The sequence below is a fragment of the Hylobates moloch genome, unplaced genomic scaffold, assembly GCF_009828535.3.
Source record: "Hylobates moloch isolate HMO894 unplaced genomic scaffold, HMol_V3 SCAFFOLD_18, whole genome shotgun sequence".
NCBI classification, from domain to species: domain Eukaryota; kingdom Metazoa; phylum Chordata; class Mammalia; order Primates; family Hylobatidae; genus Hylobates; species Hylobates moloch.
Genome location: NW_026652293.1, coordinates 7,284,597 through 7,309,670, shown reverse-complemented (window position 1 = coordinate 7,309,670; position 25,074 = coordinate 7,284,597). Strand labels below are relative to the sequence as shown.

Below are 25,074 nucleotides of genomic sequence, written 5' to 3'. Positions count from 1 at the left end.
TTTTTTTGGATACAGTCTTGCTGTGTTGCCCAGGCTGGAGTACAGTGGCGTGATCTTGGCTCACGATATAGCTAGATTTTAAGTCTATCTTCTTACTACTTTTTTCTTTTCTTTCTTTTTCTATTTTTTTTTTGAGACAGGATCTCATTTGGTCGCCTAGGATGGAGTGCAGTGACACAATCATGGCTCACCGCAGCTTCAACCTCCCCAGGCTCAGGTGATCCTCCACCTCAGCCTCTCAAGGAACTGGGACTACACATGCGCCACCATGCCTGGCTGACTGTTTTGTATTTTTTGTTGAGACGGGGTTTTGCCATGTTGCCCAGCCTGGTCTCAAGTGATCAGGGGCTCAAGTGATCCTCCCGCCTCAGCCTCCAAAAGTGATGGGATTATGGGCATGAGCTACCACACCCAGCTGGCTATTGGTTTCCTATGAGTATTCTGTCTGTTCTTGGTTCGCTTTTTCTTTTTTTTTCTTGCCTTCTTTTGGATTAATTGAATATACTTTATGATTGCATTTTCTCCCATTTGCTGCCTACAAGCTTTAACCCTTTGTTTTGTCATTTTAGTGGTTGTCTTAGCGTTTACAGCATATAAATGATCCTTAATTTATGGGATTACATCCCAATAAACACACTGAAAGTTGAAAATATCTTAAGTAGAAATGCATTTAATACACCTAACCTACCAAACATCATGGCTTACCCTAGCCTATCTTAAATGTGATCAGAACACTTACATTAGCCTACAATTGGGCAAAATCATCTAACACCAAACCTATTTTCTTACAACGTTTTGAATACCTCGTGTAATTTATTGGACGCTGAACTGAATTATGGTTTCTATCAAATGTGCATCTCTTTAGCACCATCTTAAAGTTGAAAAATCATAAGTAGGACCACTGTAAGGAGGGAACCATCTGACATCTTTAGCTTATCACAGTCTACCTGTCAAATGATACTATGCCCCTTCATGTATAGTATAAAACCCTGGCCAGGCACAGTGGCTCACACCTGTAATCCTAGCAATTTGGGAGGCCGAGGTAGGAGGATCATTTGAGCCCAGGAGTTCGAGACCAGCCTGGGCAACATAGTGAGACCCTGTCTCTATTTTATATTAAAAAAATTTTTAAAAAAAGAAAAGAAAAAAACAAAAATAGTAGTATCCTTCCATTTCTCATCTACAGACCTTTGTACCATTCTTGTCCTGTATTTTATTTTCACATATACTACAAGCCAGGGGTCCCAGCCCCCAGGGTCACACACGTGGCCTTTTAGGAACCAGATTGCACAGCAGGAGGTGAAGAGTTGGAGAGCAAGCCAAGCTTCATCTGTATTTACAGCCACTCCCCATGGCTTACTTTATAGCCTGAGCTCTGCCTCCTTTCAGATCAGCGGCAGCATTAGATTCTTGGAGAAGCCTGAATCCTATTGTGAATTGCGCATGTGAGGGATCTAGGTTGCACGCTCCTTATGAGAATCTAATGGCTGATGATCTGTCACTGTCTCCCATCACCCCCAGATGGGACCATCTAGTTGCAGGAAAACAAGCTCAGGCCTCCCACTGATTCTACATGATGGTGAGTTGTATAATTATTTCATTATATATTGCAATGTAATAATAATAGAAATAAAGTGCACCATAAATGTAATGCACCTGAGTCATCCCCAAACCACCAGCCCCACCCTGGTCCATGGAAAAATTGTCTTCCACAAAACCAGTCCCTAGTGCCAAAAGGGCTGGGGACCGCTGCTTTAAGCCCCTTACAATATTGTTACTATTTTATTTAAATGGCCAATTATATTTTAAAGAGATTTAAATGACAAGAAATTGTTTATTCACTTGGTTATCATTTCTGGTACTTTTTTTTTCTTCTGGTAGATCCAGGTTTCCATCTGATATCATTTTCTTTCTGTCTGAAGGACTTTCTTTAACATTTCTTGTATTTGTGGGTGTGCTGATGATGAGTTTTTTCAACTTTCCATGTCTGAAAAAGTTCTAATTTCACCTTCCTTTTTGAGAGATTTTTACGGGATAGAAATTTCTAGGTTGGCACTTTTTTTCTTTCATTATTTTAAAGATGTTCCTTCACTACCTCCTGACTTGCATTATTTCTGACAATAAATTTACTGGTATCTTTATCTCTGCTCCTCTGTATATAACATATTCTTTTTTATTTTTATCGCTATGTATTAGTCTGTTTTGTGTTACTATGAAGGTATACCTGAGACTGGGCAATGTATAAAGAACAGAGTTTATTTGACCCACGGTTCTGCAGACTGTACAAGCATGGCACCAACATCTGTTTGCCTTCTGATCAGGACCTCAGGAAGCCTTTACTCATGGCGGAAGGTGAAGGGAGAGCAGGCATGTCACATGGTGAGAGAGAGAGCCAGAGAGAGAGGAGGAGGTGCCAAGCTCCTTTGAACAACCAGCTCTCACGTGAAGGAACAATGCGAGATGCTCATTACCGTGGGGAGGGCACCAAGACATTCATAAGGGATCTGCCCCCTCGACCTAGACACCTCCCACCAGGCCCCACCTCTAACATGAGGGGTCAGATTTCAACATGCGATTTGGAGGGGACAGATATCCAAACTGTATCACACTGTTTTTGAGCAATTGATTACAATGTGCCTTTTGTACTTGTCTTTATGTTTCTTGTACTGGGTGTTCATTGAGTTTGTTGGATCTGTGGATTTCTAGTTTTCATGAAAATTGGAAAAATTGGGGGCATTATTTCTTCAAATATTTTTATATCCCCCTACTCTGAGGATACCACTTACATGTATACTAGACTGCTTGAATTTGTTCCACAGCTTACTTCTCTGTTCATTTAAAAAATTCTCTTTTCTTTCTGTGGTTCATTTTGTTTTGTTTTGTTTTGTTTTGTTTTGAGACAGAGTCTCGCTCTGTCACCCAGGTTGGAGTGCAATGGCGCATTCTCGGCTCACTGCAACCTCTGTCTCCTGGATCCAAGCGATTCTCCTGCCTTGGCCTCCCAAGTAGCTGGGATTACAGGTGCCTGCCAACACTCCCAGCTAATTTTTGTATTTTTAGTAGAGACGGGGTTTCACCATGTTGGCCAGGCTGGTCTCGAACTCCTGACCTCAGGTGACCCACCCACCTCAGCCTCTCAAAGTGCTGGGATTACAGATGTGAGCCACCGTGCCTGGCCTGTGCTTTATTTTGAATCATTGCTATTGCTGTGTCTTCAAGTTTGCTAATCTTTTCTTCTCCAAAGTCTAATCTGCCATTAATTCCCATCTAGTATATTTCCCATCAAAGGCATTGTAAATTCCAACTCTAGTAGTTTGATGTGGATTTTTTTTATATTTTCCATTTCTCCTACTTAACTTTTTGAATAAATAGCATATACTTATTCAGACATTTCTCTGGGCTCCTCACAGCCTATCCCCTTCTACCCTAGAAGCAATGGGCTGCCTGAGACACCAGAATTAGTGTCTTTGAACAATGCTAATATCTGTGTCAGTCGTGGTTAGTAGTCGAGACAGAGTCTCACTAAGTTGCCCAGGCTGGTCTCGAACTCCTGGCCTCAAGTGATCCTCCCACCTTAGGCTCCCAAAGTCCTGGGATTACAAGCATTAGCCACTGCACCCAGCCCTGTGGAACTATTCCTGAGTTTTGTTCTAGGACCCAGTTAAATTACTTAGAAGCGGTTCGATCCTTTTTAAGATTTTAAGATCCTCTTTAAGATTCGTCAGGATTGGAACAGTCCTCAGTCTAGGGCTAATTATTTCCCACCGCTAAGGTAAGACTCTCTGCGTACTCTACCCAGTGCCTAATAAATCATGAGGTTTTCTGGTATGGCTTGTAGGAACAGGCACTATTCCTGCCCTGTATGAGGGCAGACACTGTTACCTGTCTTCCTTTTGGGTGGTTCTTTCTCTAGCCTTGGGTCATTTCTTCCCATGCACACACTGATCAGTAAGCACGCAGGTGAATACTATAGGGGCCTTTCTGCAGTTCTCTCTCTGTGCAGCTGTCTCCATTCAGTTACTCTGTCCTGTGAATTTGGGCTGCCTTTGTCTCCCTAGACTCTGAGCAGCATCTCCTCAGCTTCAGGGGATTTTCCAGGCTCCACCTTAGTACCTGCTCTGCACCACGTCTGGGAGTAAATCTAGGGATCAACTCATTTGTTTCCTGTGTCTCAGGGATTGCTATTCCTCGTTACCTTATAGCCAGTATTTTAAAAACCACTGTTTCATTAGTTGTGTCGATTTTTTTGGTTCTTTTAATCAGGAGGATATATCTGAATCCTATTCTCTCATCTTTGCCAGAAGCAGAACTCCCCCAGGCACTGTTCTAATCCTAATTTGTATTAGTTCATTTAATACCCAGCCTTACGCATTGGGTAAATGCCTTGAGGGCAGGGATCCTATCTTTTGCCATTTAGTCTTCCTCATAATGCACTGGGCCTTGCACATAGTAGGTGCTCAAGAAGTCCTTCATTTTATTAGATTTTGAACTTGGATTCGTGGAGGTTTTTTGCATTCAGAATGCTGGTTCTCCCACTTACTATGACACTAGGAAAGTACATAACCTCTCTTAGCTATTACATGGGGACACCAGTGTGGTTGTTGTGGCAACGGTATAAAAGCACTTGTAAACTCCATGGAGCATGAACCTTGTTTGTTTACCAGTGTGTTCCCAGCACCTACCACAAGGAATATATATAATAGGACTGGCAAATAACATAGTTTCCCTTGCCCCCATGGTGTTTGAGAGCCTTCAGCCCAGCAGGCTGCCTGCCCTCTGTAGACACATTATCCTCAAGATAGCTATGGGTGTGAACAATGCCAGTCTCATCATCTTAAAATACGGTAACACTCCAAAATGGGAATTTTATGTTGTGCCCTGAGCACAGTCACAAATCTATGTGCCCGCCCTGGTACCCAGTCCTAAGGCTGCCGACAGCCCCTTTCTGCCATCTTGGAGCAAGTTTAGCGCTCCCAGCTCTCAAATCTGGCTTTCTATAGCTTAATAACTTTATGATCTAGCAATCAATTGATATTGACAGCATCTTTTGTTATTCCGTGGCCACCAGAAATGAGAGGAGACTCACCACCTTTAGTTGATATGGCAGGAATGTCAGAAAAGTCAGAAACTAGGGTCCCACATCTAATCTTTCCTGGTAGATGTGAGGGTAGGGAGCAGAATACATTAGACCCCACCTAGTCCCTCAATCAGTATTTCCTTAGCTTCCAAACCCCAAATTTGGCACTGATTTCTTCTATTCTAACTCCTTCCCTTGATAAGAAACTAATGGCTGCTCCCAGGGGATTCTAGAGGTGCCAGATGCACACCAGCCCACCTATATCTGCCAAGAGAAGGAGCCAGTCCCCCGCTCCCTCCACGTTACCCTGAGCAGGACATCCTTCATCCTTACCCTGACTAGGTCATCCCATCTGGGACAGCCTTCTCCATGGCTCCTTCACAGACTCCTGCCACACTTTAGAAGCCAGAAGTGCTGGCCAAAGCTGTCAGTGATTCATCTGCACTGGACAGCCGCCCTCACGGGAGCCTCTCCAAGGCCTATCTGACCAGCCCCAGATGGGCCAGCCCACGCCAATGTATTTCTGATTAGGCAGAATGGAAATGCTTTCCAAAAAGGAGGCACCTGAAGTCCTGGCCGTGAGGAGGGACACAGCTCTGGTGCATATTTCTCTACAAATCCTTAAACCCTGGAGATATTTCTCTGGGCTCCTCACAGCCTATCCCCTTTTACCCTAGAAGCAGTGGGCTTCCTGAGATGACCCCCAGCTGGGCTAGGCTAGCCCTGAGGTGAGAGGCAGCAAGACCCTCCTTGCTAGATGTAGCAGTGCAATAGTTGTTCGCATCTCACCCTGGTGACCATGCTGCCCGCGATGTTGGAGGACTGGCCCTGCCCAGAGAGGGGCACATCAGGGAGACAGCTGTTGATCAGAAACATCTTTTGTCACTCTCTATTCTCACTAAGGAGGAAAATTAGAAGACAGAGCCCCTGGGCCTGACTCAGACCCTGACATGAGTTCTTGAGGGTGTGGACAACTGGGGTAACTCAGCTATCTTCAGTAGGTTCAGTGTCAAGGCCTATCGAAGCTGTTAGCCTGGCAGCCAATCAGAAGTGTGGTGTGAGTTAGCACTGCTGAGAAAGTGACTGTAGGGTGAGTCTAACCTAAATGGTGTGCCGCCACTCACCTCTTACAACAGGAAGTCATCTGGTGAGACACCGAGCTCTCTGCTGTACACAGCCATTGAATGCTGGAAATTGCTACCCTAGGGATGACTGGCAGCATCTTAAGATTCAACCCAGATAGGACATCTGGTTAAGGATGCTTCTCAGAGTCAGATGGAAGGTGTGGGAGGTATGGATGATATTGGGGAATATGTGTCAGGAAGTGAGGAGGACACAGGAGGAGGATTTTGACATCAGAGTAGAGAATAGCAAGAGCTAAGCCACAAAAGGGAAGGGTGGCTTCTGGGAATGTGAATCGAATTTTGTGCAGCTGTAACGAGGGTTACTTGATTGCACCTGGAGATGGGTGTGAACTGTTGGCCGGGCGTGCACCATGAAGGGTCTTGAAGGACCTGCTCAAGAGTTTGGAATAGGCGGCGGGAGTCGGTGGAGAAAGGACAATTGTAATGGAAAGTTACAGGGGCTCTGGGTTTGAATCTGATTCTACCATTTACTTGCTTGGGCAAGTTTACTCTGAACCTCAGTTCATTCATCTGCAAAATACCTTCTTGCAGGGTTCTGAAGATTAAGTGAGATAATGAAATGTGTAACTTTCATTCAGTAACTTTAGTAGACCGTTTTATTCAATGTTGTTCTCACTAGACTGTATATTATTAGAAGGTAAGGACTATGTCTTATTCATGCCCAAACTCAAGCACCCAGTCTTGTGCTTGCCTGAAGGAAGTGCTCAGTAAGGCCAGGCACAGTGGCTCACGCCTGTAATCCCAGCACTTTGGGAGGCCGAGGCCGGCATATCACAAAGTCAGGAGATCGAGACCATCCTGGATAACACGGTGAAACCCCGTCTCTACTAAAATACAAAAAATTAGCCAGGCGGGGTGGCAGGCGCCTGTAGTCCCAGCTACTCAGGAGGCAGAGGCAGGAGAATGGCGTGAACCCGGGAGGCGGAGCTTGCAGTGAGGCGAGATCACGCCACTGCACTCCAGCCTGGGTGACAGAGCGAGACACTGTCAAAAAACAAAAAAAAAGGGGCTCAGTAAATATTTGCTAAATAAATGAAAGAATAAGTAGAACCTGATACATAGTAATTATTCAATAATTTTTTGTTGAAATCTGAATGGAAGTTGTTATGGTACCACGATCAGATCTTCATCTCAGAAGGGTAACTGTGGCAATAAAAAGGTAGGGGGTTTGGAGGAGGCAGAGATAGGAACACGGAGAACTCTTGGAAGGCTTTGCACTAATCTCTCTTAATGGCACTCATCGAGATAGGAACTACTAAGGGAGGAAAAGAAGGAGCAGGTAGTGGACGAGGCAGGGAATAACAAACTCAATCTTGACTCCGTTGAGAGTGAAACTCCAGTAGGAAGGGCTGGGTACTCAGCCCACCTGGAGATACCTGGGAGAGAAAGAATTATGAGACCTTAGTCTGTTAGGTGTGGTTGATACCACTGGCATAGGTGAGATTTAACCCCCAAGGAGAGCAGGGGTACATAAAGGGAGAAGACCCCAGGAAGCTGAAAGGAAGACGGGGGCATAGGCAGATGGAGAAAGTGGTTCCTAACTTGTTTGTAATGGACTATAATTTCAGGCATGTGGTTATTATGAGAGTAATCACAGAGGTAAACCATGAGGCCACAGAGTATAGAGTTCAAGGACTTGGGTTCTGAAGTCAGACCCAGTGGGATTGATATTTGGCTCCACCGTTAACTAGCAGTGTGGATATGTGCAAGTTACTTAACTTGCCTTAACCTCCTTTTGCTTTCTGTAAAATATAGATAACAACTGTAGCTTCCTCATAGGTTTGTTGTAGGGCTTAAATGAAATTATGAACAAATTATTAGTACAATGCCTGCACATACTAGCTAACGGTGATTTCAAAATATGTCTCAGGGGTGGGGTGGCACCTTGCCCTGATTTTCAGCCTCTCTATATGCCACTATATCTGAGCATAAGGTCATAAGGCCCTAAATCTGATCTCCACCGCTGCTACCCTTCAGTTGGATAGTTGAGGAAACCTGATGTCCATGGCTGCTCAAGATACCACATCAAGCTGGTGTTGGAGCTGGGACTAGATAGAATACAAGCTCCTGACTTCCAGGCCTGTATCACAGCTTTTCTGGTACATGCAGAACTACAGGGTGGATGTTACAGGAGGATCTGGCCACATGACAGGATTGCATTTAAGAAAGGAAAAAAAGCTTAAAATAATGTCTTTCATCATCTGACGCTTTGAGTTAGGAAAGTGGCCCATTCATCATTTCAATGGGGCTTTCTGAACCCCAGCACGGTGCCATGGATTTAGGGCTCTGGCTGCTACAGCTTTAGATCCAGCCTCCTCTTCCTAAGTCCAGGGACAAGAACAGCCAGTTCCCATCCTTTGTATGATTGCATCTCAGGGCCTTAAAGGCTCTTGCTCAGACTCTTCCATGCCCCCTCCCTGTTACCCTGGCCAAGCTATCACTATTATTGATTATTCACAGGGAAGAGGTTCAGAGGTTCAGACAGGGCCATTAGATGCTGCAGGGAGTCCTGTCTTCCTTCCTTTGAGACCCTGGGGCTTCAGTCTGGATTTTTCCTCCTGGAGGCTGGCCAACTTTGGTATATTATATATGACCTTTGTATATTTCTTCTAGTCCTAAAGTCCCTGCCAGCACAGTCTGTTTTGCTGACTTCTTACACATGGCTTTCTTCCAAACCTAGATTCACTGACAGCTGGGACAGGGTAGGGAAAGAGACATTAACCAGAAGTCAAGAGGCTTTGAAAGTAATGAGCTATGATGGAACAAGTTACTTCCCTCAGTTTCTTTATCTATAAAATGGGCATAGTACCTGCTCTTAGGATAAAAGAGTAGCCTGGGTGAAATAATGGATGTTAAAAGGGTTTGAAAGGCCCTATTCAGATGTCAGATTTTCATAATGTTTGGAATGGCAGGGAGCAGTTCCCTAAAAGAACACAGTGTCCCTGAGAACTTTCCTAACCAGGTCTGGCATCTGGTGTGTTGCTTCTAAGGAGAGATTCATGCTGACCCCTGGGGTACCTTGGCTTGGTGTTTGAATAGGTTATTAGCTGTATGTGAAGGTTGCACATTTTGAACGTGCAGCATTGCCGTTGCATTGCAGAGCTTCTCCGTGTGAATCCAAGGACACAGTGTGGCTACAGAGAACCCGGGGTCTGTTTTTTTTTTCTTAAGTATTAGATTCGCACTGGGCAAGGAGGTTATTTTTATGAAGAAAAGCATGTTTCTTAGCTGGCTGGACAAAGCAGGTGAGCTGTTATTGATGGCCCAAGGATCACAGGAAACCACCTCTCTGGGGAAAACCCCCCAAACAGCCTCTAAAATACCCATTTGAAAAAAGATTGCTCCAGACAAAGCCAGAACCTACTTTCACCCCCATTAATGTGAGATCTTCCCCTGCAAACACCCGGTAGCTCACCCCAGCCCCTGGTGCTGACCATCTCCCTCCTCTTATCTGCCTGCCAGAGAAGACAGCTACTGGTATTGACAGCTCTCCTGCACCGAGGGCATCCAGCCGGCTGGGGTGCTGACTCTTAGCTCTCTTGTGTTTGTGCCTGCCAGGCACTCACAGGCTTCTGGGAAGAAGACTGTGTGGGAGGATGAAGCCAAATTGGGCTGCAGTTTGAAACCTTCCTGAGCACTGACAGATTTGGCTTAGGTGGGAGAGGGAGAGGGTTTCTCATGCAGGTAGCCAGAGCTTAAGATGGAGTTGGCAGCTTGGTGTCCAGGGGGCTGAGTCTAGTCTTCCACCCAGTTTATGTTTCCCCAGGACTGGATTGTTTCAGAACTGTAGGAAAAGCTACACAGATTTGGAGAGAGACCTGATAACCCCTCTCAGACACCGTCCAGGGCGCTCCGGGGTCCATGAGCCATCAGACTCCATGAACATGGTAGCAAAGCCAGGCTTCTGAAGGCTGTTTCCCTGCCCGAACTCCAGCCCCCACTGTATTTAAAGATGGCAAAGTGCCCACTCAAATAGCCTCATCACTGCTGAGGGTCTGTACATGACAGTGACTAGGGGCGTAGGCAGCCGCACACACCAGGGCTGAGTCCCAGCACACATGTTCTACCTGTGTGACTCCGAGCCTTGGTTTTCTCATCTGTACACAGTCTCTGTCTCAAGGCTATTGGAAAGAGTCAATGATAGAGTACATATAAATCACCTGCACAGAGAGTTGTTCAAACAATGGTAGCTAGAACTCCTATTGATCTATTGTGGGGTAATTGCCTTAACTGCTTTGAAGGATTCAGCCCTATGTGTTCCTTTGTCCAGTCAGATGGGAAAATATAAATGAGCCCTCCTCAATGTTAGGAATGACAAGATCTGGCCAAGACCCCTCTTTCTCAGACTATCAGGAAGATACACAGATAACCTGGATGGTGTCTGCAGGCTCCTGTGTATCCCGAGGCTTCCTGAGGGCCAAGTTCTATGGGTGGGAAGGCAGCTTGCTCTCTAGGTTGCCATAACTCTGCATCTGATTTGCATGTGTTTGTGGTGACCCTGCAGTTTCTTCTGGCATTTCCAACTTAAAATATTGCTGTTTCCCCAGGCAGGGCAGGTATTGATTTTTTTCTTCTCTAACCACTCCGATTGACCCGGCTCCCCCACCTAGCGAATGGGGGAGGGAGTGGGTGGGGGTGAGGAAGTGGATGGGGGAGAAGGGAGGAGGGATGGTGTTGCCCTTATAGCTAGCACCTTCTACTCCGTGGAACCTAAGTCACCGGGGCTGATGAGACTGGGCTCTTTCCAGAAGCAAGTGCATGATGAAGAAAGAACAGAGGGAATGTTCCCCCTCGGGTCCATCCTGGTCTCTTCCTTCCCTGCATCCCTTACATGACCTGCGGTTCCCTGAGTCCACTTGCCACCGGGGGCGGGTGGCACCCAGGCGGCGGGGAGGCGGGGGAGGGGCGCAGTGACAGCCGAGCCGGCTTTGAGGAACCTTGCAGAGGAAGTGGCTTCAGAACTGCTTTACGCGAGGGGCAGGAAAGGCGCGGGAGGCGGGGGAGGTGCGGAGATGGCGCTCTGCACAGCAGCGGAGGGAGGGCGCTGGCGCCGGGGACACGAAACCGCAGAGCCCGGACGAGTCAGGGAGTGAGGCGCGAGCCGGGCGCCCGGGGCTCTGCAGGCGCAGGCGGCGCAGGGACAGGAGCAGGTTACCCGGCCGCCCGGGCGCTCGCACTCCGCTGAAGGAAACGCAGGCGGCCCGCCGGCTCTGCCTGGCCCGCTGCCCGACTAGCTCCTGGCTTGGGGCTCAGAGCTAGGGGCTCACGCCAAGCGGAGCCCAGGGAGGGGTGCCCACCTCCCTCCGCCGCATCCCAAGCCCGGCCCCCTCTGATGCACTGGCGGCCTCGGCCGGGAACTCCAGGCTAGATGACCGTGGACAGCAGCATGAGCAGTGGGTACTGCAGCCTGGACGAGGAACTGGAAGACTGCTTCTTCACTGCTAAGACCACCTTTTTCAGAAATGCGCAGAGCAAACATCTTTCAAAGGTAAACATAATAATGGAATGCAGGAGCCTTTCGTGGGGGGAAATAACCTCTGTGGTCAATCTAGAAGGGAAACCTTGCTCCCAGCAAAGGGACAAATCCACATGTCAGGAAAGCGGCCAGGCAGTTGTCCTGAGGGCTGAGCATCGTATCTGGAGCCCTTCAGGGACCTGCACTATTCAGTTGGTCAGCCCTCCTCACAGCGGTTCCATCCCCAGATCTCTTCAAAATGGCTCTCTAGAACGTGGGGGCTGCCCCTGGCTGGTAGATTGGCTGCAGGTTCACCTGTGCCTGAGTGCAGGGTCTCATAACCGCACCCCCTACCCAAATCCTAGCTTAGAAGTTCTAGATGGAAACTGAATGCCACCCAATCCCTCAGTAAGATAAACATTCATCAGTGGATAAACATTCATAAACACACATTCATCGGTTGAGACTTCCGTATTTGAAGTGGCCAGAAACCACCTTAAGTCGTAATCCAGCAACTTTGCAGAAGTCCAGGGTGTTTTTAGAAGCAGACGAAAACTTCTGGCCTAGGCTGCTGTCATGCTACCACTTTAACTTCCTGGGTCGGTTTGGGTAACCTGAAGGGGCTTGCGTGTGTTTCCTGATGGCATGATTTGTGTTTCCTAAAGATGTCCGCCTCTAGACACCCCCAGCAAGCCTGGGTGCCCTGGCCAGTCTCCTAGTTGGCTGCAGGCCTCGTGTCTGTCAGTATCTTGGTGGGAGTGGAGGTAAAGCTGAGTTTGTTTATTTGTTTTGCTACTTAGATGAGAGGGCTCCAAGCCAGGTCCTTAGAGAGGTTACCTAGAAGGGGCTGTTTATAGACAGAAGTGAGCTGTTATATTTCACAGGTGTGTGGCAGGCTCATCATTAATTCAGCAGTGCTACACCAATTCAAATTAACCAAAAACTTCCCCAGGCCTGACTCTGGGGCCTCCTTTGTTAATAATTCATCTTGCCTGTAGGCCCTGCCTTTCCTGGGCTCTGAAGTCAGACAAATGCACTGTACCTTCCAATTGTGAGAAGAGGCCCAAGAACCAAAGAAGAGATTGTATGTTTGAAGGAGTTAACTAAAATAGGCCCCTGTAACTAGCACCTGTTTTCCAGGGCACCACTCATGAAGCTGGAGAGCAGGGGATGTTCCGGAGGGTGAGGGGCAAAGGGACAGGCGTCCCTTTCCCTGGCTGTAGGTGGGGCTCCTGCAGAACACCGTGGCTGCAGAGGGGAGGTGTCCCACCCTCCCGTGGGGTTCTTGCCGCATGGTATAAGTCCCCCCATACCCCCACAGATACTCCAGCTAGCTAGGTATTTAGACCAGTGGTTATCAATCTTAGCTACACACTGGATTCACAGGAAGCTTTAGAAAATACTGGTGATACCTGGTTCCCATGCCCAGAGCATCTGATTTAAATGGCCTGGGGTACAGTCTGGGCATCAGGATTTTGAAAAGCTCCCCAGGTAATTCTGATATACAGCTGAGGTTTTGAACTATTTCTGTAGAGTGTTTTGTTGCTGCCTGGGAAGGAAATGGTTCCTGTTTTTAAACCAAAGTTTAGGTGCTGTGCCTGCCTCTCACTGCCAGCTAGGCTGCAAGCCCTCAGTTTCAGAGGGTGAGATTTTTGCATAATTAGATGAAGAAGAGGCACTGCAAAGATGGGGTTTCTTTTACTTGGCAGTGGAAAAGATAGCCATTTCTGATATTTCTTGGGAGAAATAGAAATATCCTACAATACACTGGGATGGGGTTGGTGTGGGGGATGGCTTGCTCCATGGCCTGAACAACCATCTCTCTCCCTTCTTCCCCCCCAGTTCTCCTTCCTTGCCTGGCTCCAGAAAATACACCTTTGGTTTGGTCCCTGCAGAAACACTTCCTGTACTTTGTGTCTTGAATCCACCTCGTATCTTGAGGCCTCTGTATATCTTCCTGTGACATTTTGCTGGAGTCTGGAAGCCCTCAGAAGACAGGAATCCCTTCTAAGAAACTCCTTTTACTGAACCCCAGAGACGGAGATCAGGGATAAATGCTTCAGCGTGGTGGGCATGGCCCCTCTTATCCTTATGGGAAGCATTTTGACTGGATATTCAGGTCAGGGACAGTGTTCCTCAGCACCAGGCTGACCTTCAGCACAGAACTCTCCAGGGAGGGGCAGGGCTGGGTGAGCAGGTACAGGGGTGGACTGAGGAGGGTGAGGCAGGCTGAGCTGGGGAAGTGTCCTCCAAAGGTTTCAGTCTTTCATTCTTCTAGGTGCTTTTTTACCTTCAGTGACACTTTTCCACTCTCTTTTCTCCCTTGGATCACTTCTGGAAGGGGTTTTAAAGAGCTCTGCTCTATTCCGACCCCATTCTGACCCCTTACAGTGCTTTTATTCTTACCCAAAGAGAGATCACGTCTGAGCTCCTAAGAGAATTTCTTTCTCCTGTCTCCAAGGAAAGGAGTTGATGTGTTTCCCGGTCGTTGAGAGACTGAGGCCCTCATTTGGGAAGGGCTGAGCTTGCTTCTATAAATAGCCTCGTCAGAACAACCTGTGTGGCTGCTCAGTCTGTGCCTGGCTGGAACAGAGCTTCAGGGAAGCCTCGCTGCTGTGCGATGCCACCACCTGGGAGCTGCCACTGGTCAGTCCCAGGAGTTCCCAAGACTCCTCTCCAATGCCCTTTGGGAAGAGGTCGGAGGGTTGGGGAAGGTCTCCCCATGTCATAGGAAGGGGGTGCCTAAAGGTCAGGAGACAGCAAGGGGGATGGGGACACCAGGCCCTGGGCCCTAGCTTGGTCTCTCCTTTCAGAAAATGGCAGTTTCCTGGGCCCACGCGCCTCCTTTGAGAGGGGCCGGGGACTTGGTTTTGAATCACACCACAGTTTTAGGAGGCTGAGGCAGTACTCTCCTGGTACTTTCCTACTTGGCCAGGCACAATTAGATCGTGTTTCTCTGGGTCAGGCATGTCACAAATGGGGCCTGGGGGAGAGCCAGCCTGTGGGCTCGGGCAGGGCAGACGTAGATGGTCTCAGTAAGACCATCACAGTTACCTCAATCTAAGGTGTTGCCTAGATGGGTAGGGGGACTTATCAGGTCACAGGACAAGGTTTTGATGGACCCAAGGTTAGAACTTACCTCTTTTGCCTCCCAGGCCGGAGAATTTTCTTCCTTAGTCCCACAAAAGACAGGGTTTGGTGATTTGTAGGACTGGTGACTGTGAAGCTAGGTCAGGCCCTCTGTCCATCCCTCATATTTGTTCATTTTTTTCCTATCAGGGATCTGACCCTGGAAGTGGGGCCAGCTTCCATTCTTATCAGTTTCCCAAATGCCTACAGGTGGTGGCCATTTAGGGCTTTGACATCTGAGCAGGAACACGGGCATTCTGAACTCCCTGCATGTTAAACAGGCTCTGGGACCCCTGGACTCTGGCACCGGCCCAGAGCATTGCGGTGAGTGCTCTGAGGACAATACAGCTTTCTGCTTGCAGAATGTCAGAGCACCTCGCTTTATAGATGGAGAAACTGAAGCCCAGAGAGGTGGAAGGACGTCACTAGGCCCCACATCTCTTTGGGTAAAGCCAGGACTAACATCCCTCCAGGACTCCTTGTCAAGTGCTCTTCTTCTTGGTCTTTTCCTACTCAGTAGATGACCCAGGATAGACTGTAGGTCTTGTCCTCTCAGAACCTTCTACAAAATGGAACACTCAACTTCAGGCTGGGTCAGGTCTTGAAAGGTCCTTCCCATCCCTCCATTCCTTAAGGCATGCTAGCTAAGGGGACATTGACCCTACACTTGATTTTAGCAGGTAGTCCCTGTAATCTTACAACTTTAGTGATTTAAAAGTTCTTGGTGTCTATCCTACAACTGAAATATGTAAATAGATAAACATCTATCTTCCCACTGGAGACTCCTCCTCATGTGTGTTTTTCTCTGTGGATACGAAGAACAGAAGGTTGACTATATCTACAGTTAATTTTTTTTTTTTTGAGATGGAGTTTTGCTCTTGTTGCCCAGGCTGGAGTACAATGACACGATCTCTGCTCACTGCAACCTCTGCCTCCCAGGTTCAAGCAATTCTCCTGCCGCAGCCTCCTGAGTAGCTGAGATTACAGGTGCCCACCACCACACCCAGCTAAGTTTTGTGGGTTTTTTTGTTTGTTTGTTTGTTTTTGTTTTGTTTTTTTTTTTTGAGACGGAGTCTTGCTCTTTCGCCCAGGCTGGAGTGCAGTGGTGCAATCTCGGCTCACTGCAAGCTCCGCCTCCCGGGTTCACGCCATTCTCCTGCCTCAGCCTCTCTGAGTAGCTGGGACTACAGGCGCCCGCCACCACGCCCGGCTAAGTTTTTTTTTTTTGTATTTTTTAGTAGAGACGGGGTTTCACCATGTTGGCCAGGCTGGTCTCAAACTCCTGACCTCAGGTGAACCCCTGCCTCGGCCTCCCAAAGTGCTGGGATTACAGGAGTGAGCCACTGCGCCCAGCCTATAGTTAAATATTATACTTAAGTACATAGAAAACACACTCCCATGCCCCCATCTGCCTAGGCTTTCTTGGGTCTACAGTGACACCATTGAATTCTTTTTCTTCAAGGAAGATGCAAGAGGAAGAGGATCCTGGAGGTCAGATCCTACACTACTCCCTGTTCCCTGCCTGTAATTGTTCCATCTCCTCCTGCCTGGCCAGTCAGCTCCTCCCTGGACAGGGTCCCTGTGGTACTCTAGGGACACTAGCCAACCCCACAGCCCTGGGACAGTTGGGGAGGTCCCCATCTCTCTGTTAGCAGCAGGCACACCCAGGCCTCAGGCATGGCACCTGCCCCTCACCACCTTGGCATGACAGAAAAGAATACTAAAAATAAGTTAGCTCCAAATTTGAGCAATAAAAATAAAACAAGAATCTTTGGAACCATTGGCCCATTTGACTGTTTTTTGTGCATCTCAAAGGCTTACATGGCCCAAGACTAGTCCCAGAAGAGATTTCAGATGGCACAGCCTCCAGATAGCCTCATTTAGAGATACCGTCCGCACTGCACACTGGTGGGATTCACTGCCCGCTGCCTCCTCTGGCCCTTCCCAGTATTGTCAGCGCTATAAGATCAGAACTTGCATCTCCTTCAGGTCCAACAACACCAAGTACTTGGTTACAAAAGCCAGTATTGGCCGGGCACGGTGGCTCACGCCTGTAATCCCAGCACTTTGGGAAACCGAGGTGGGCGGATCATGAGGTCAGGAGATCAAGACCATCCTGGCTAACATGGTGAAACCTCGTCTCTACTAAAAAATAGAAAAAATTAGCCAGGCGTGGTGGCAGGCGCCTGTAGTCCCAGCTACTCGGGAGGCTGAGGCAGGAGAATGGCGTGAACCCTGGAGACGGAGCTTGCAGTAAGCCGAGATCGTGCCACTGCACTCCAGCCTGGGAGACAGAGTGAGTCTCCGTCTCAAAAAAAAAAAAAAAAAAAAGGCCAGTATTGACCAAATACTGCTTGGGTTGAATTGCTGCATCTTCTCTCTTGCATCCTGTACAATCAGGATGGACTAACTTGAAACAACCCCTGCTTTTCAGTCATTGAATATAATCAGAGGTTTATTTCCCCCTTTACTTAAAGTTAGATTGACAGGTGGGGATCAGGATAACACATGGGAAGCTTGTGGGCGAGACCCGGAAATGGTGGGTGTTTCTTGCACCCACAGGCCATTGGCTGGAACTCAGTCACGTGGCCACACCTAACCACAGGGGAGGTTGGGAGGTGAAGTACAGCTGTGAGCCCTGGTAGAAAAGGAAGCAGGTTGTGGTGAGTGAGCATTTAGCTGTCTCTGCCACCCATGCCTCCTGCCACCGTTTCTGCGCCAGGCACCTGGGAAGCTGCTCATACCTGCTTGGTAAAGGACATGACCTCTGTTTCTTTGACCTTGTACCTCTCTCTCATCTGTCACTGAGGATATTCTGTTCTTGGGATTGGGTCCTGTCTCCCCCATCTAAACTGGAAATCCCTTGAGGGCGGGTGCTTTTCCTCACTCAGCAATTCTCTGGTTTCTCTGTAGCATCTGAAACCTTCAGTGTTGCGTCAAGGTGGCCTCAACCACCTGCACCAGAACTACTGTTTGAGAATGGAGTTTCAGGGGCCCTACTCCAGAGCTACTGGCTCCTGAATCTTTGGAGATGGGACCCTGGACTCTGCTTTTCTAATACTTTTCCCAGGTGATTCTCATATATACTGCAATCTAGGAACCATCTGTTTAGGAAATATTTGGTAATTGACTGCTTACCCCAATTGGAATGCAAGAAGAGAATGTGTCACAGATTCCTAAGAGGTTCCTAGGCTGGAAACTGAAGTCTAGAGAGGGAAGAGGATTTGCCCGCGGTCACACAGCTCAGTAGAGACAGATTTGAGGAGTCAGGCCCCCCGGGTCCTGCTCAGAGCTTTCTCTGCTAGTCTCATCACAACAAGCTGAACTCTTATTTCAAGGCTGTTTGGGTGACAGCCCTTTGAGATCCTGATGGCACATGATGTAAGGGAAGACACACAGCAATAACTGTAAATGAAGTCCTCTGTTCCCATCCAGCTCAAGCCACTAAGAGGTTATGGCCAAGTCACTTCAATCATCAGACTCAGGTACTTCATCCTGTCCTCAGCAAGCACCGTTGTCATGTGAGTGTCCTTATCTTCCCTGCTGAGAGTCCCTTGCCTCTTTGCATGGGAACAGATCCTTTTTACTAGTTTCTCATGGGTCTAGTAGGGATTCTAGATATTGGCTCCCAAGTTCTCTAAACCATAAGGACTTCCCCTAGGGAAGGGTCAGAGAGACGACCTCCTCCAGGACCACCTGGAACTCACCCAAGACATCCTCATTCACATGCCGCTTAGTCCAGGCCATCCCTCACTCTCTGTTCTGGTTCCTCCTTTCCTGCCCTCCTTCTGTCTTCACAGGTTTAGACAGTTTATCCAGAATCAGCTTTTCCCTGTAAAGCAATTTCAGTTACAGTTTGGGACACATAATATCCACCCACCCAAGCAGTTTAGGGAGAAAAGAAGAAAGATTTTATGCCAGTATCAAACCCCGAATCCCAGGTCTTGTTGCACACTGTCAGGTCAGGCTCTGGATCCAAATCCCAGCCTAGGAGCTTGAAGGGGTCCTAACTTGGGGACCTCGATTCTCCTCTGCTCTTAAGTTGCCAGATAACCCACACCTGTGTACCTTCTGGCTTTGGGAGCTCCCTGCGTGGGGAACCCAGACCTGTCCTGCAGGTCCTTGGTTTCTTCTTCTTCATGGTTTAGTCTACCTCAGAGAACATGGGGTGGGGATCCAGACCTAGCCTGGCATATTCTCTAAAGAGGATGAGATAACATACCACGAATCAGGAGCACTTGATTTCAGGGCCAGGGGGAAGAAAAGAGCTGCAGTGACAGACAGTTTCAGGCTTGAATCGCTGAGCCTGTGGCTTCTGTTCACAGAAGGCTTCTGTCCTGGGGGCTCATCTCCTCTCTTCTCCCACAGCATCCCAGCTGTAGCTAATCACTCTCCAGCCTACATCCCACGCCCCACCTCTCTTCCTAGCTCGAGAATGGCATTTTCTACAGCTTCCTGGAGGTCTCAGATACCTTAAATTTAGTATGTCCAGAACCAACTCATAAATCAGAGATAACTGATTTATTTCTCTGTCTCTGCCCCACCCTCCTAGTCCCCCACCTTCAATACCTCAGGGGTCTTCACCTTTTCTATTCACCCCATCTGTCACCACAGTGCTGCAGAGGTCAGGCCTCTCCTCTCTGTCCCCGCCTCACCCTGTGTTGGCCTTCACCCTGTGCTGGCTGCTCGTAGCCTCTCACTGAGATGCTCCAGTAAGTCAGTTACCCTGCAGTTTCAATCCTGTGTTTTCCTCTCTGTGTATCCTGCCTACAACTGCCAAGGGCTTATTTTTCCCATATCCCAAAGTTTTCCCAGGTTCCCTTTCCTTCTAGATTGAAGCCCATACTTGGTTCTCCCTCTTTGGTGCAGCATCCAAAATCTGCAGCACCTGGCCTCAGTCAGAATGTTGTGTTTTTAACTTTCCTATAGCACTGAGCACCACAGGTGGGGGACATAAAGATGGATGAGAAGGGGTCTCTGTACTTGAAGGCCTTAGGGCCCCCAGCCACATTGTGTAACAGACCCTAGCTGCTCCCCTTCCCCATCCATGAAGTGTTTGGATGGGGGCCCTTCCATATCCTAGTAGATGCTCTTAGCATCTGCCTTGCAGCTGCATGGCCTTTATCATGACATGGCAGCAGCTCCTGAGACAGGGAGGATGGAGGGGCTGACTCCTAGAATCAAAGGGTTTGAACAGGAATTGCCCACGAGGGGCTGGGAACAGGCTGCCAGCAGACACAGTGACAGAGCTGCACCACCACTGAGGAGGATGGAGGGGATTTACCTCACCTCTGAAAAGCAGAGCCTCCTGGAGCTGGAGGAGATGGTTAGGGGTTATCACAGCCATTCCTCTGTCCCCATGCAGGACTGCACATAACCCATGACAGGCAGGGGAAGGAAGGTGTGTTCATTACTACCATCCTAAGTTAGTTTACCATCCTAGGCTAAGTTAGTTTACCATCCTAAGCAAGAAAAGCAGGGAGGGAGGCAGCCGAGTGTTTGTGCCTGACGGATGTCGCTGGCGGAATTTCTGCTGCCATCAAGCCAAAAGGTTGACACATTCTATGAGGTAACATGTGAAAAGGGGTGAGCCAAGGGCAAGGTTGCCAGCCCCCATGCTTGTCCAGCTCTAAAGCACATGCTCGTCCCACCACACACACAGCTGAGGGAAGAGTCCAGCTTTGAAAGGCTCCAAATAAGCTCCAGTCACCCCTCTCAAGCTCTGATGTCCTGCCATAGGAAGCTGTTTTTCTCATTCAGTCAATTTCCTGATGCTGAAATTCAGGCCGTTTTTTCCTGTTCTAATCTTGGGAAATCTGGGTTACTGTACTTTGTTATCATGATCATCTCATCAGCCTCCAATTCATGAACCCCTCATTATCCTCATCTCCAGGCTCTCCCCCACGTGGTGAGTGGTGGTCAACTGTTCCCCCCATTTTGCTGTGGATGACATGCAGGAACTGGGTCTGCAGGGCCCTCGCTTTGCGGTAGGGAGCAAGAGGCAGGTCTTCTCACCCCAGAACTGAAGCTCCACCCATCCCCTCTGTTGGCTGGAGCACAGTGAAGAGGCACTTGGCACCTATGATGTCGATGCTCACACTTGGCTGGGAAGACGTGGGTTCAGGAGGAGAATGTGGGAGCTGGTGAATCCAGAGTGTTAGAGGGCATTTCCAGTTGTAACTCAGATGCCCCCTTCTCTGTGCTCCCCAAACACCTGGCCGCTCTTTCTCTCCTATCTTTCCTTTCAATGGGCTATAATTTTCTGGACCAGGGACCATAGCTTGTTCATCACTGTGTCCCCTGGCACGTGGTAGGTGCTTAATGTGGGTTTGACAGAGGAGGAGTGGGTTTGAAGCTTCTTTCCCAGGGGACATGAGCAAGTACTTTAGGGCAAGGTTTGTGAAAGTTTATCTCAGGACTATTTTAAAGGGAAGCTTGCTAAGATTCTGGATGTGGAATAAATGGATTTTTCCAGTTACCAAGAAATGAAAAATCCCACTGAGTGAACAGAAAATGCAAGGACAACTTTTCAAACCTAGAGCAGCCCCCACCACCCCAGCTGTGATTGTTCAGCTGTTTGTGCTGGAGGAAGGGGGTAGGCAGGGCTGGGTCACTAAGCAACCAAGCCCTGGCACCTGCTGGCAGGAGAGTTGGCATGGGTCTTCCTCTAGTGGGGCCTCCGAGGGGGTTGGGCAGAGGGGCCCATGGGAGGGGGTGGGGGAGCCTGCTCTGACAGATTCCCTCTGTCTGCCTTTCAGCTTTGGGGAATGGCAGACTGGGGAGGAAGAAACCAATAAATCTTTTGTTTATTTTACTCTCCCAATTTAATATTGAGTGGGCGAAAGATCCTGGTTTGGCAGTGCCCTTGATCTGGGCACCCACAGTCAATGGATGGAGCGGGGAGGAGCAGGCTGTGCTGAGGCCCCGTACCTCAAGGGAGCCTGTCCCTGGGCCTGGGAACCCACACCCAGCCTTCGCTCCGTGTGACCTCGGGGAACCACCACTCTAGGCCTCACTTTCTCCCTCTGTAAGACGGGAAGACTTGGCGAACTCGGGCTGGGGATGATAAAGGCCATTTTGAGAAACACAGTTGCCAGAGGTAGGGCTCATGACTGGGGTGTGTGGAGGTATAAGGCTGTGTTCACAGACAAGGGCAGGCACAAGGGGCTGCTGGGAAATGGCTGGAATGTGCGATAGTAATGGCTGGTGATTGGGCCTTGATATGTGTCAGGTACTATCTTAGGTGCTTTACTGGTAAACACTCAATCCTCAAAACTACTATACGAGGTAGGTACACTATTGTTGCTACTTAAGAGGAAACTGAAGCACGGGAAGGGGTCAAATAATATGCCCAGGGTCACATAATAGTAAGTGGCAGATTCTGAAGTTGGACCCAAGTAGTCTAATGCCAGAGCTCCTAACCACTAAACTGTAGCTCTTTCCAGAATTCTCCAAGTAGTTGAAGCTCAGCAGTGAGGTCAAAGGATGCCCACAAATGCAGCCTCATGGCAGCAGTACCATCTTGGAGTCACTGAAGATAGGACCCTTTGCCAGGCCATTTAGGGGACAGAGGAGATCAAATGTCCCTGCCCCTGGGCCTTTATGGCACAGTGAGGGGATACAAGCATCAAAAGGCTCAGAAGTAGTTAATAACTAAGTGGATATGTTTCAGTATCACATATTAATCCTTGAGCACCTGGGTACCAAGACTGCCAGCCCGGGGTGGGGTTAACAGGGCAGGCAGCATGTGAGGAGAGGACTCGTGTGGGCTGGTGAAGAGGCGCCCCAGCCCTCAAAGCTGCAGGTGGAGGGAAGCCAAGAGGGGCTGCACTTCCCCAGTGGGCAGCGCAGGCTGATATCCTGGCTGCTGGCGCAAGTCTCAAGCTGCCCCTCCCCTTCTAGCAAGCATGGGCAGTGTGGGTATGGGGGGTGCTGGGTACTGACTCACCTCCGGAGACCACTCGGCTCCCACACACCACCTCTGAATGATCTGAATCATTTATGGGGCTGAATGCCCCGTCCTCCAGGGAGCTCCAGCTGGAGCTGGAGCCAGCATATGGAGGTGGAGAGAGCTCCTGCAGTCACCCGGGCCCTGTGCAGCCTGCAGGCAGAACCTATAAACTGGACTCCTAAAGCCACTCCTCTCAAGGCCTAGAGATTCTGCTGAGTTTCACTCTTTGGCTCTCAGAGCATCTGGAACTCTACATAAAGCTGAGGAACCGTTTGTTTAAAGCATTCTTGTGCAGGGAAGTCCACTATGTGAGGGCAAGGATGTGATTTGAAGGTGGGGATGGATAGCTCCGACGGTGAGCCAATATGTAGCTCCTAGCTCTGGAGCACCAAGAGTGTGCTGTGACTCTATGGCCACATCCATCTCTCTAGACACATATGAGGCTGGAAAGCCAGATGTTGACTTAACCTTGACCCTGCCATGACAGGGTAGTGGGAGAACATCTGGAGAAGGCTGGGAAGTCCCCACTACCTGAACCTCCTGTAGGGGCCAAGGCAGAGCTTCCCCTTGGCCCTCTGAAGGTTTGCTGAAAATCACTGCCATGAGGCAAATTGATGAGCAGGCAAAAAGGCACATACATTTATTTAACATGTATTTGTGGGAGCCTTCAGAATGAAGACCCAAGCCCCAGTGGGGTACAGAAGCCCATACACATCCTGAGGTTACAGAAAGACTGTGGGCTCACCGCATGGCCCCAAATAGGTTATGGTTGGTGAATCAGGTTTTAGTGGCAACACAGGTTTTGGGAGGGGAAGAAGAGGAGGCTTGGCTAGCCAAGGTGGTCTCGTTATGTAGATGAAACCTCACAGGTAGCAACCCTCAGAGAGAAGACATGGTAAATGTTTCTTTCAGATCTTTAAAGATGTCAGACTCCATTAATCTCTCCTAGATCTGGACAAGGGAAGAAGGCTTGGCTGCATTAAAGGAGATTCTCTACAGATGCAAATTTCCCCCACAAAAGACGGCTTTGCAGGGCCACCTCAGTCTGCTGGCCCTGTGACAGCCATCTCAAATTATGTCAAAGTAATATATTTTGGGGTCACATATTTTTATCTTTTTCACTCCTCATGACTCAGTTTGCTCTAGAATGTGGGTAGGTGGACCAGTTCATCTTGAGGCCCCTTCCTGATCTCTGAGCACAGGCTTCTGTGCCCCTGACCTTTCTGGGCAGTCCCCTGGGAGGTTTTTAGCAGGCATGCCTGGTATGCCTGCAGCAGCTCCTTTGAGCTGGGCCAGGCTGTCCAGGTCATTTTTTGTGTTCATTTTGCACCCCAGGAGAGTGACCTAGTCCTAGGAAAAGAGCCTGGTCTTGGAGGGCTTGGCATGTTGGAGGCCCAGTTGCTTAGATGTGGGGTTGACTCCTCGCTTGGAATATAGAAAGTAAGGGAAGCTCCCAACTCTATGGGAAACAGATAAAACCAGCCAGTGACATGGCCTCCAGGTGTCCCCTGCCCTTTTTATTTTTTACTGTGGTAAAATACATTAACATAAAATTTACCTTTTTTTTTTTTTTAACCCCAAGACAGAGTCTCAAATCTGTCACCCAGGCTGGAGTGTAGTGGTGCGATATTGGCTCACTGTAACCTCTGCCTCCCAGGTTCAAGTGATTCTCCTGCCTCAGCCTCCCGAGTAGCTGGCACTACAGGCATGGGCCACCACGCTCGGCTAATTTTTTTTGTATTTTTAGTAGAAACAGGGTTTCACCATGTTGGCCAGGATGGTCTCAAATGCTGGGCCTCAAGAGATCCGCCTACCTCGGCCTCCCTAAGTTCTGGGATTACAGGTGTGAGCCACTGCACCCAGCCAAAATGTACCATTCTTAAGTGTATAGTGCAGTGACGTTAAGTATAACCTCACATTGTTGTGCAACCATCACGACCATCCATTTCCAGAACTTTTGTTTTCCCCAACTGAAACTCCTTACCAATTAAACAGTAACTCCCCATTTTCCCCTCCCCCCACCCCTGGCAACCACCATTCTACTTTCTGTCTGTATTAATTTGACTATTCTAGGAACTTCATATAAGTAGAATCACACAGTATTAATCCTTTTGTGACTGGCTTATTTCACTTAGCTTAATGTTTTCAAGGTTCATCCATGTGACAGTATGTGCCAGAATTTCCTTCCCTTTCAAGGCTGAATGAGATTCCATTGTATGGATACAACACATTTTTTGTTTATTCATCCGTCAGTGGACACTTGAGTTTCATCCATCAATGGACCCTTGGGTTGCTTCCACCTTTTTGGCTATTGTGA

The 25,074-nt window shown here is 48.6% G+C and overlaps 1 protein-coding gene across 2 annotated transcripts in view; it reads left to right on the top strand.

Moving 5' to 3' along the window:
* RASSF5 (Ras association domain family member 5) overlaps positions 1-25,074 on the top strand; it is an 82,246-nt gene that overhangs the window by 38,480 nt on the left and 18,692 nt on the right. The window contains exon 1 of one of the 2 annotated variants that reach the window (XM_032136342.2): positions 11,180-11,710. The exons of the other annotated variant lie outside the window; for it this stretch is intronic. Coding sequence (XP_031992233.1) covers positions 11,591-11,710 — 120 coding nt within the window. The 5' untranslated portion in view covers positions 11,180-11,590. Of the gene's footprint in view, positions 1-11,179; positions 11,711-25,074 lie in introns of those variants that run through there. 2 annotated transcript variants of the gene reach the window in all.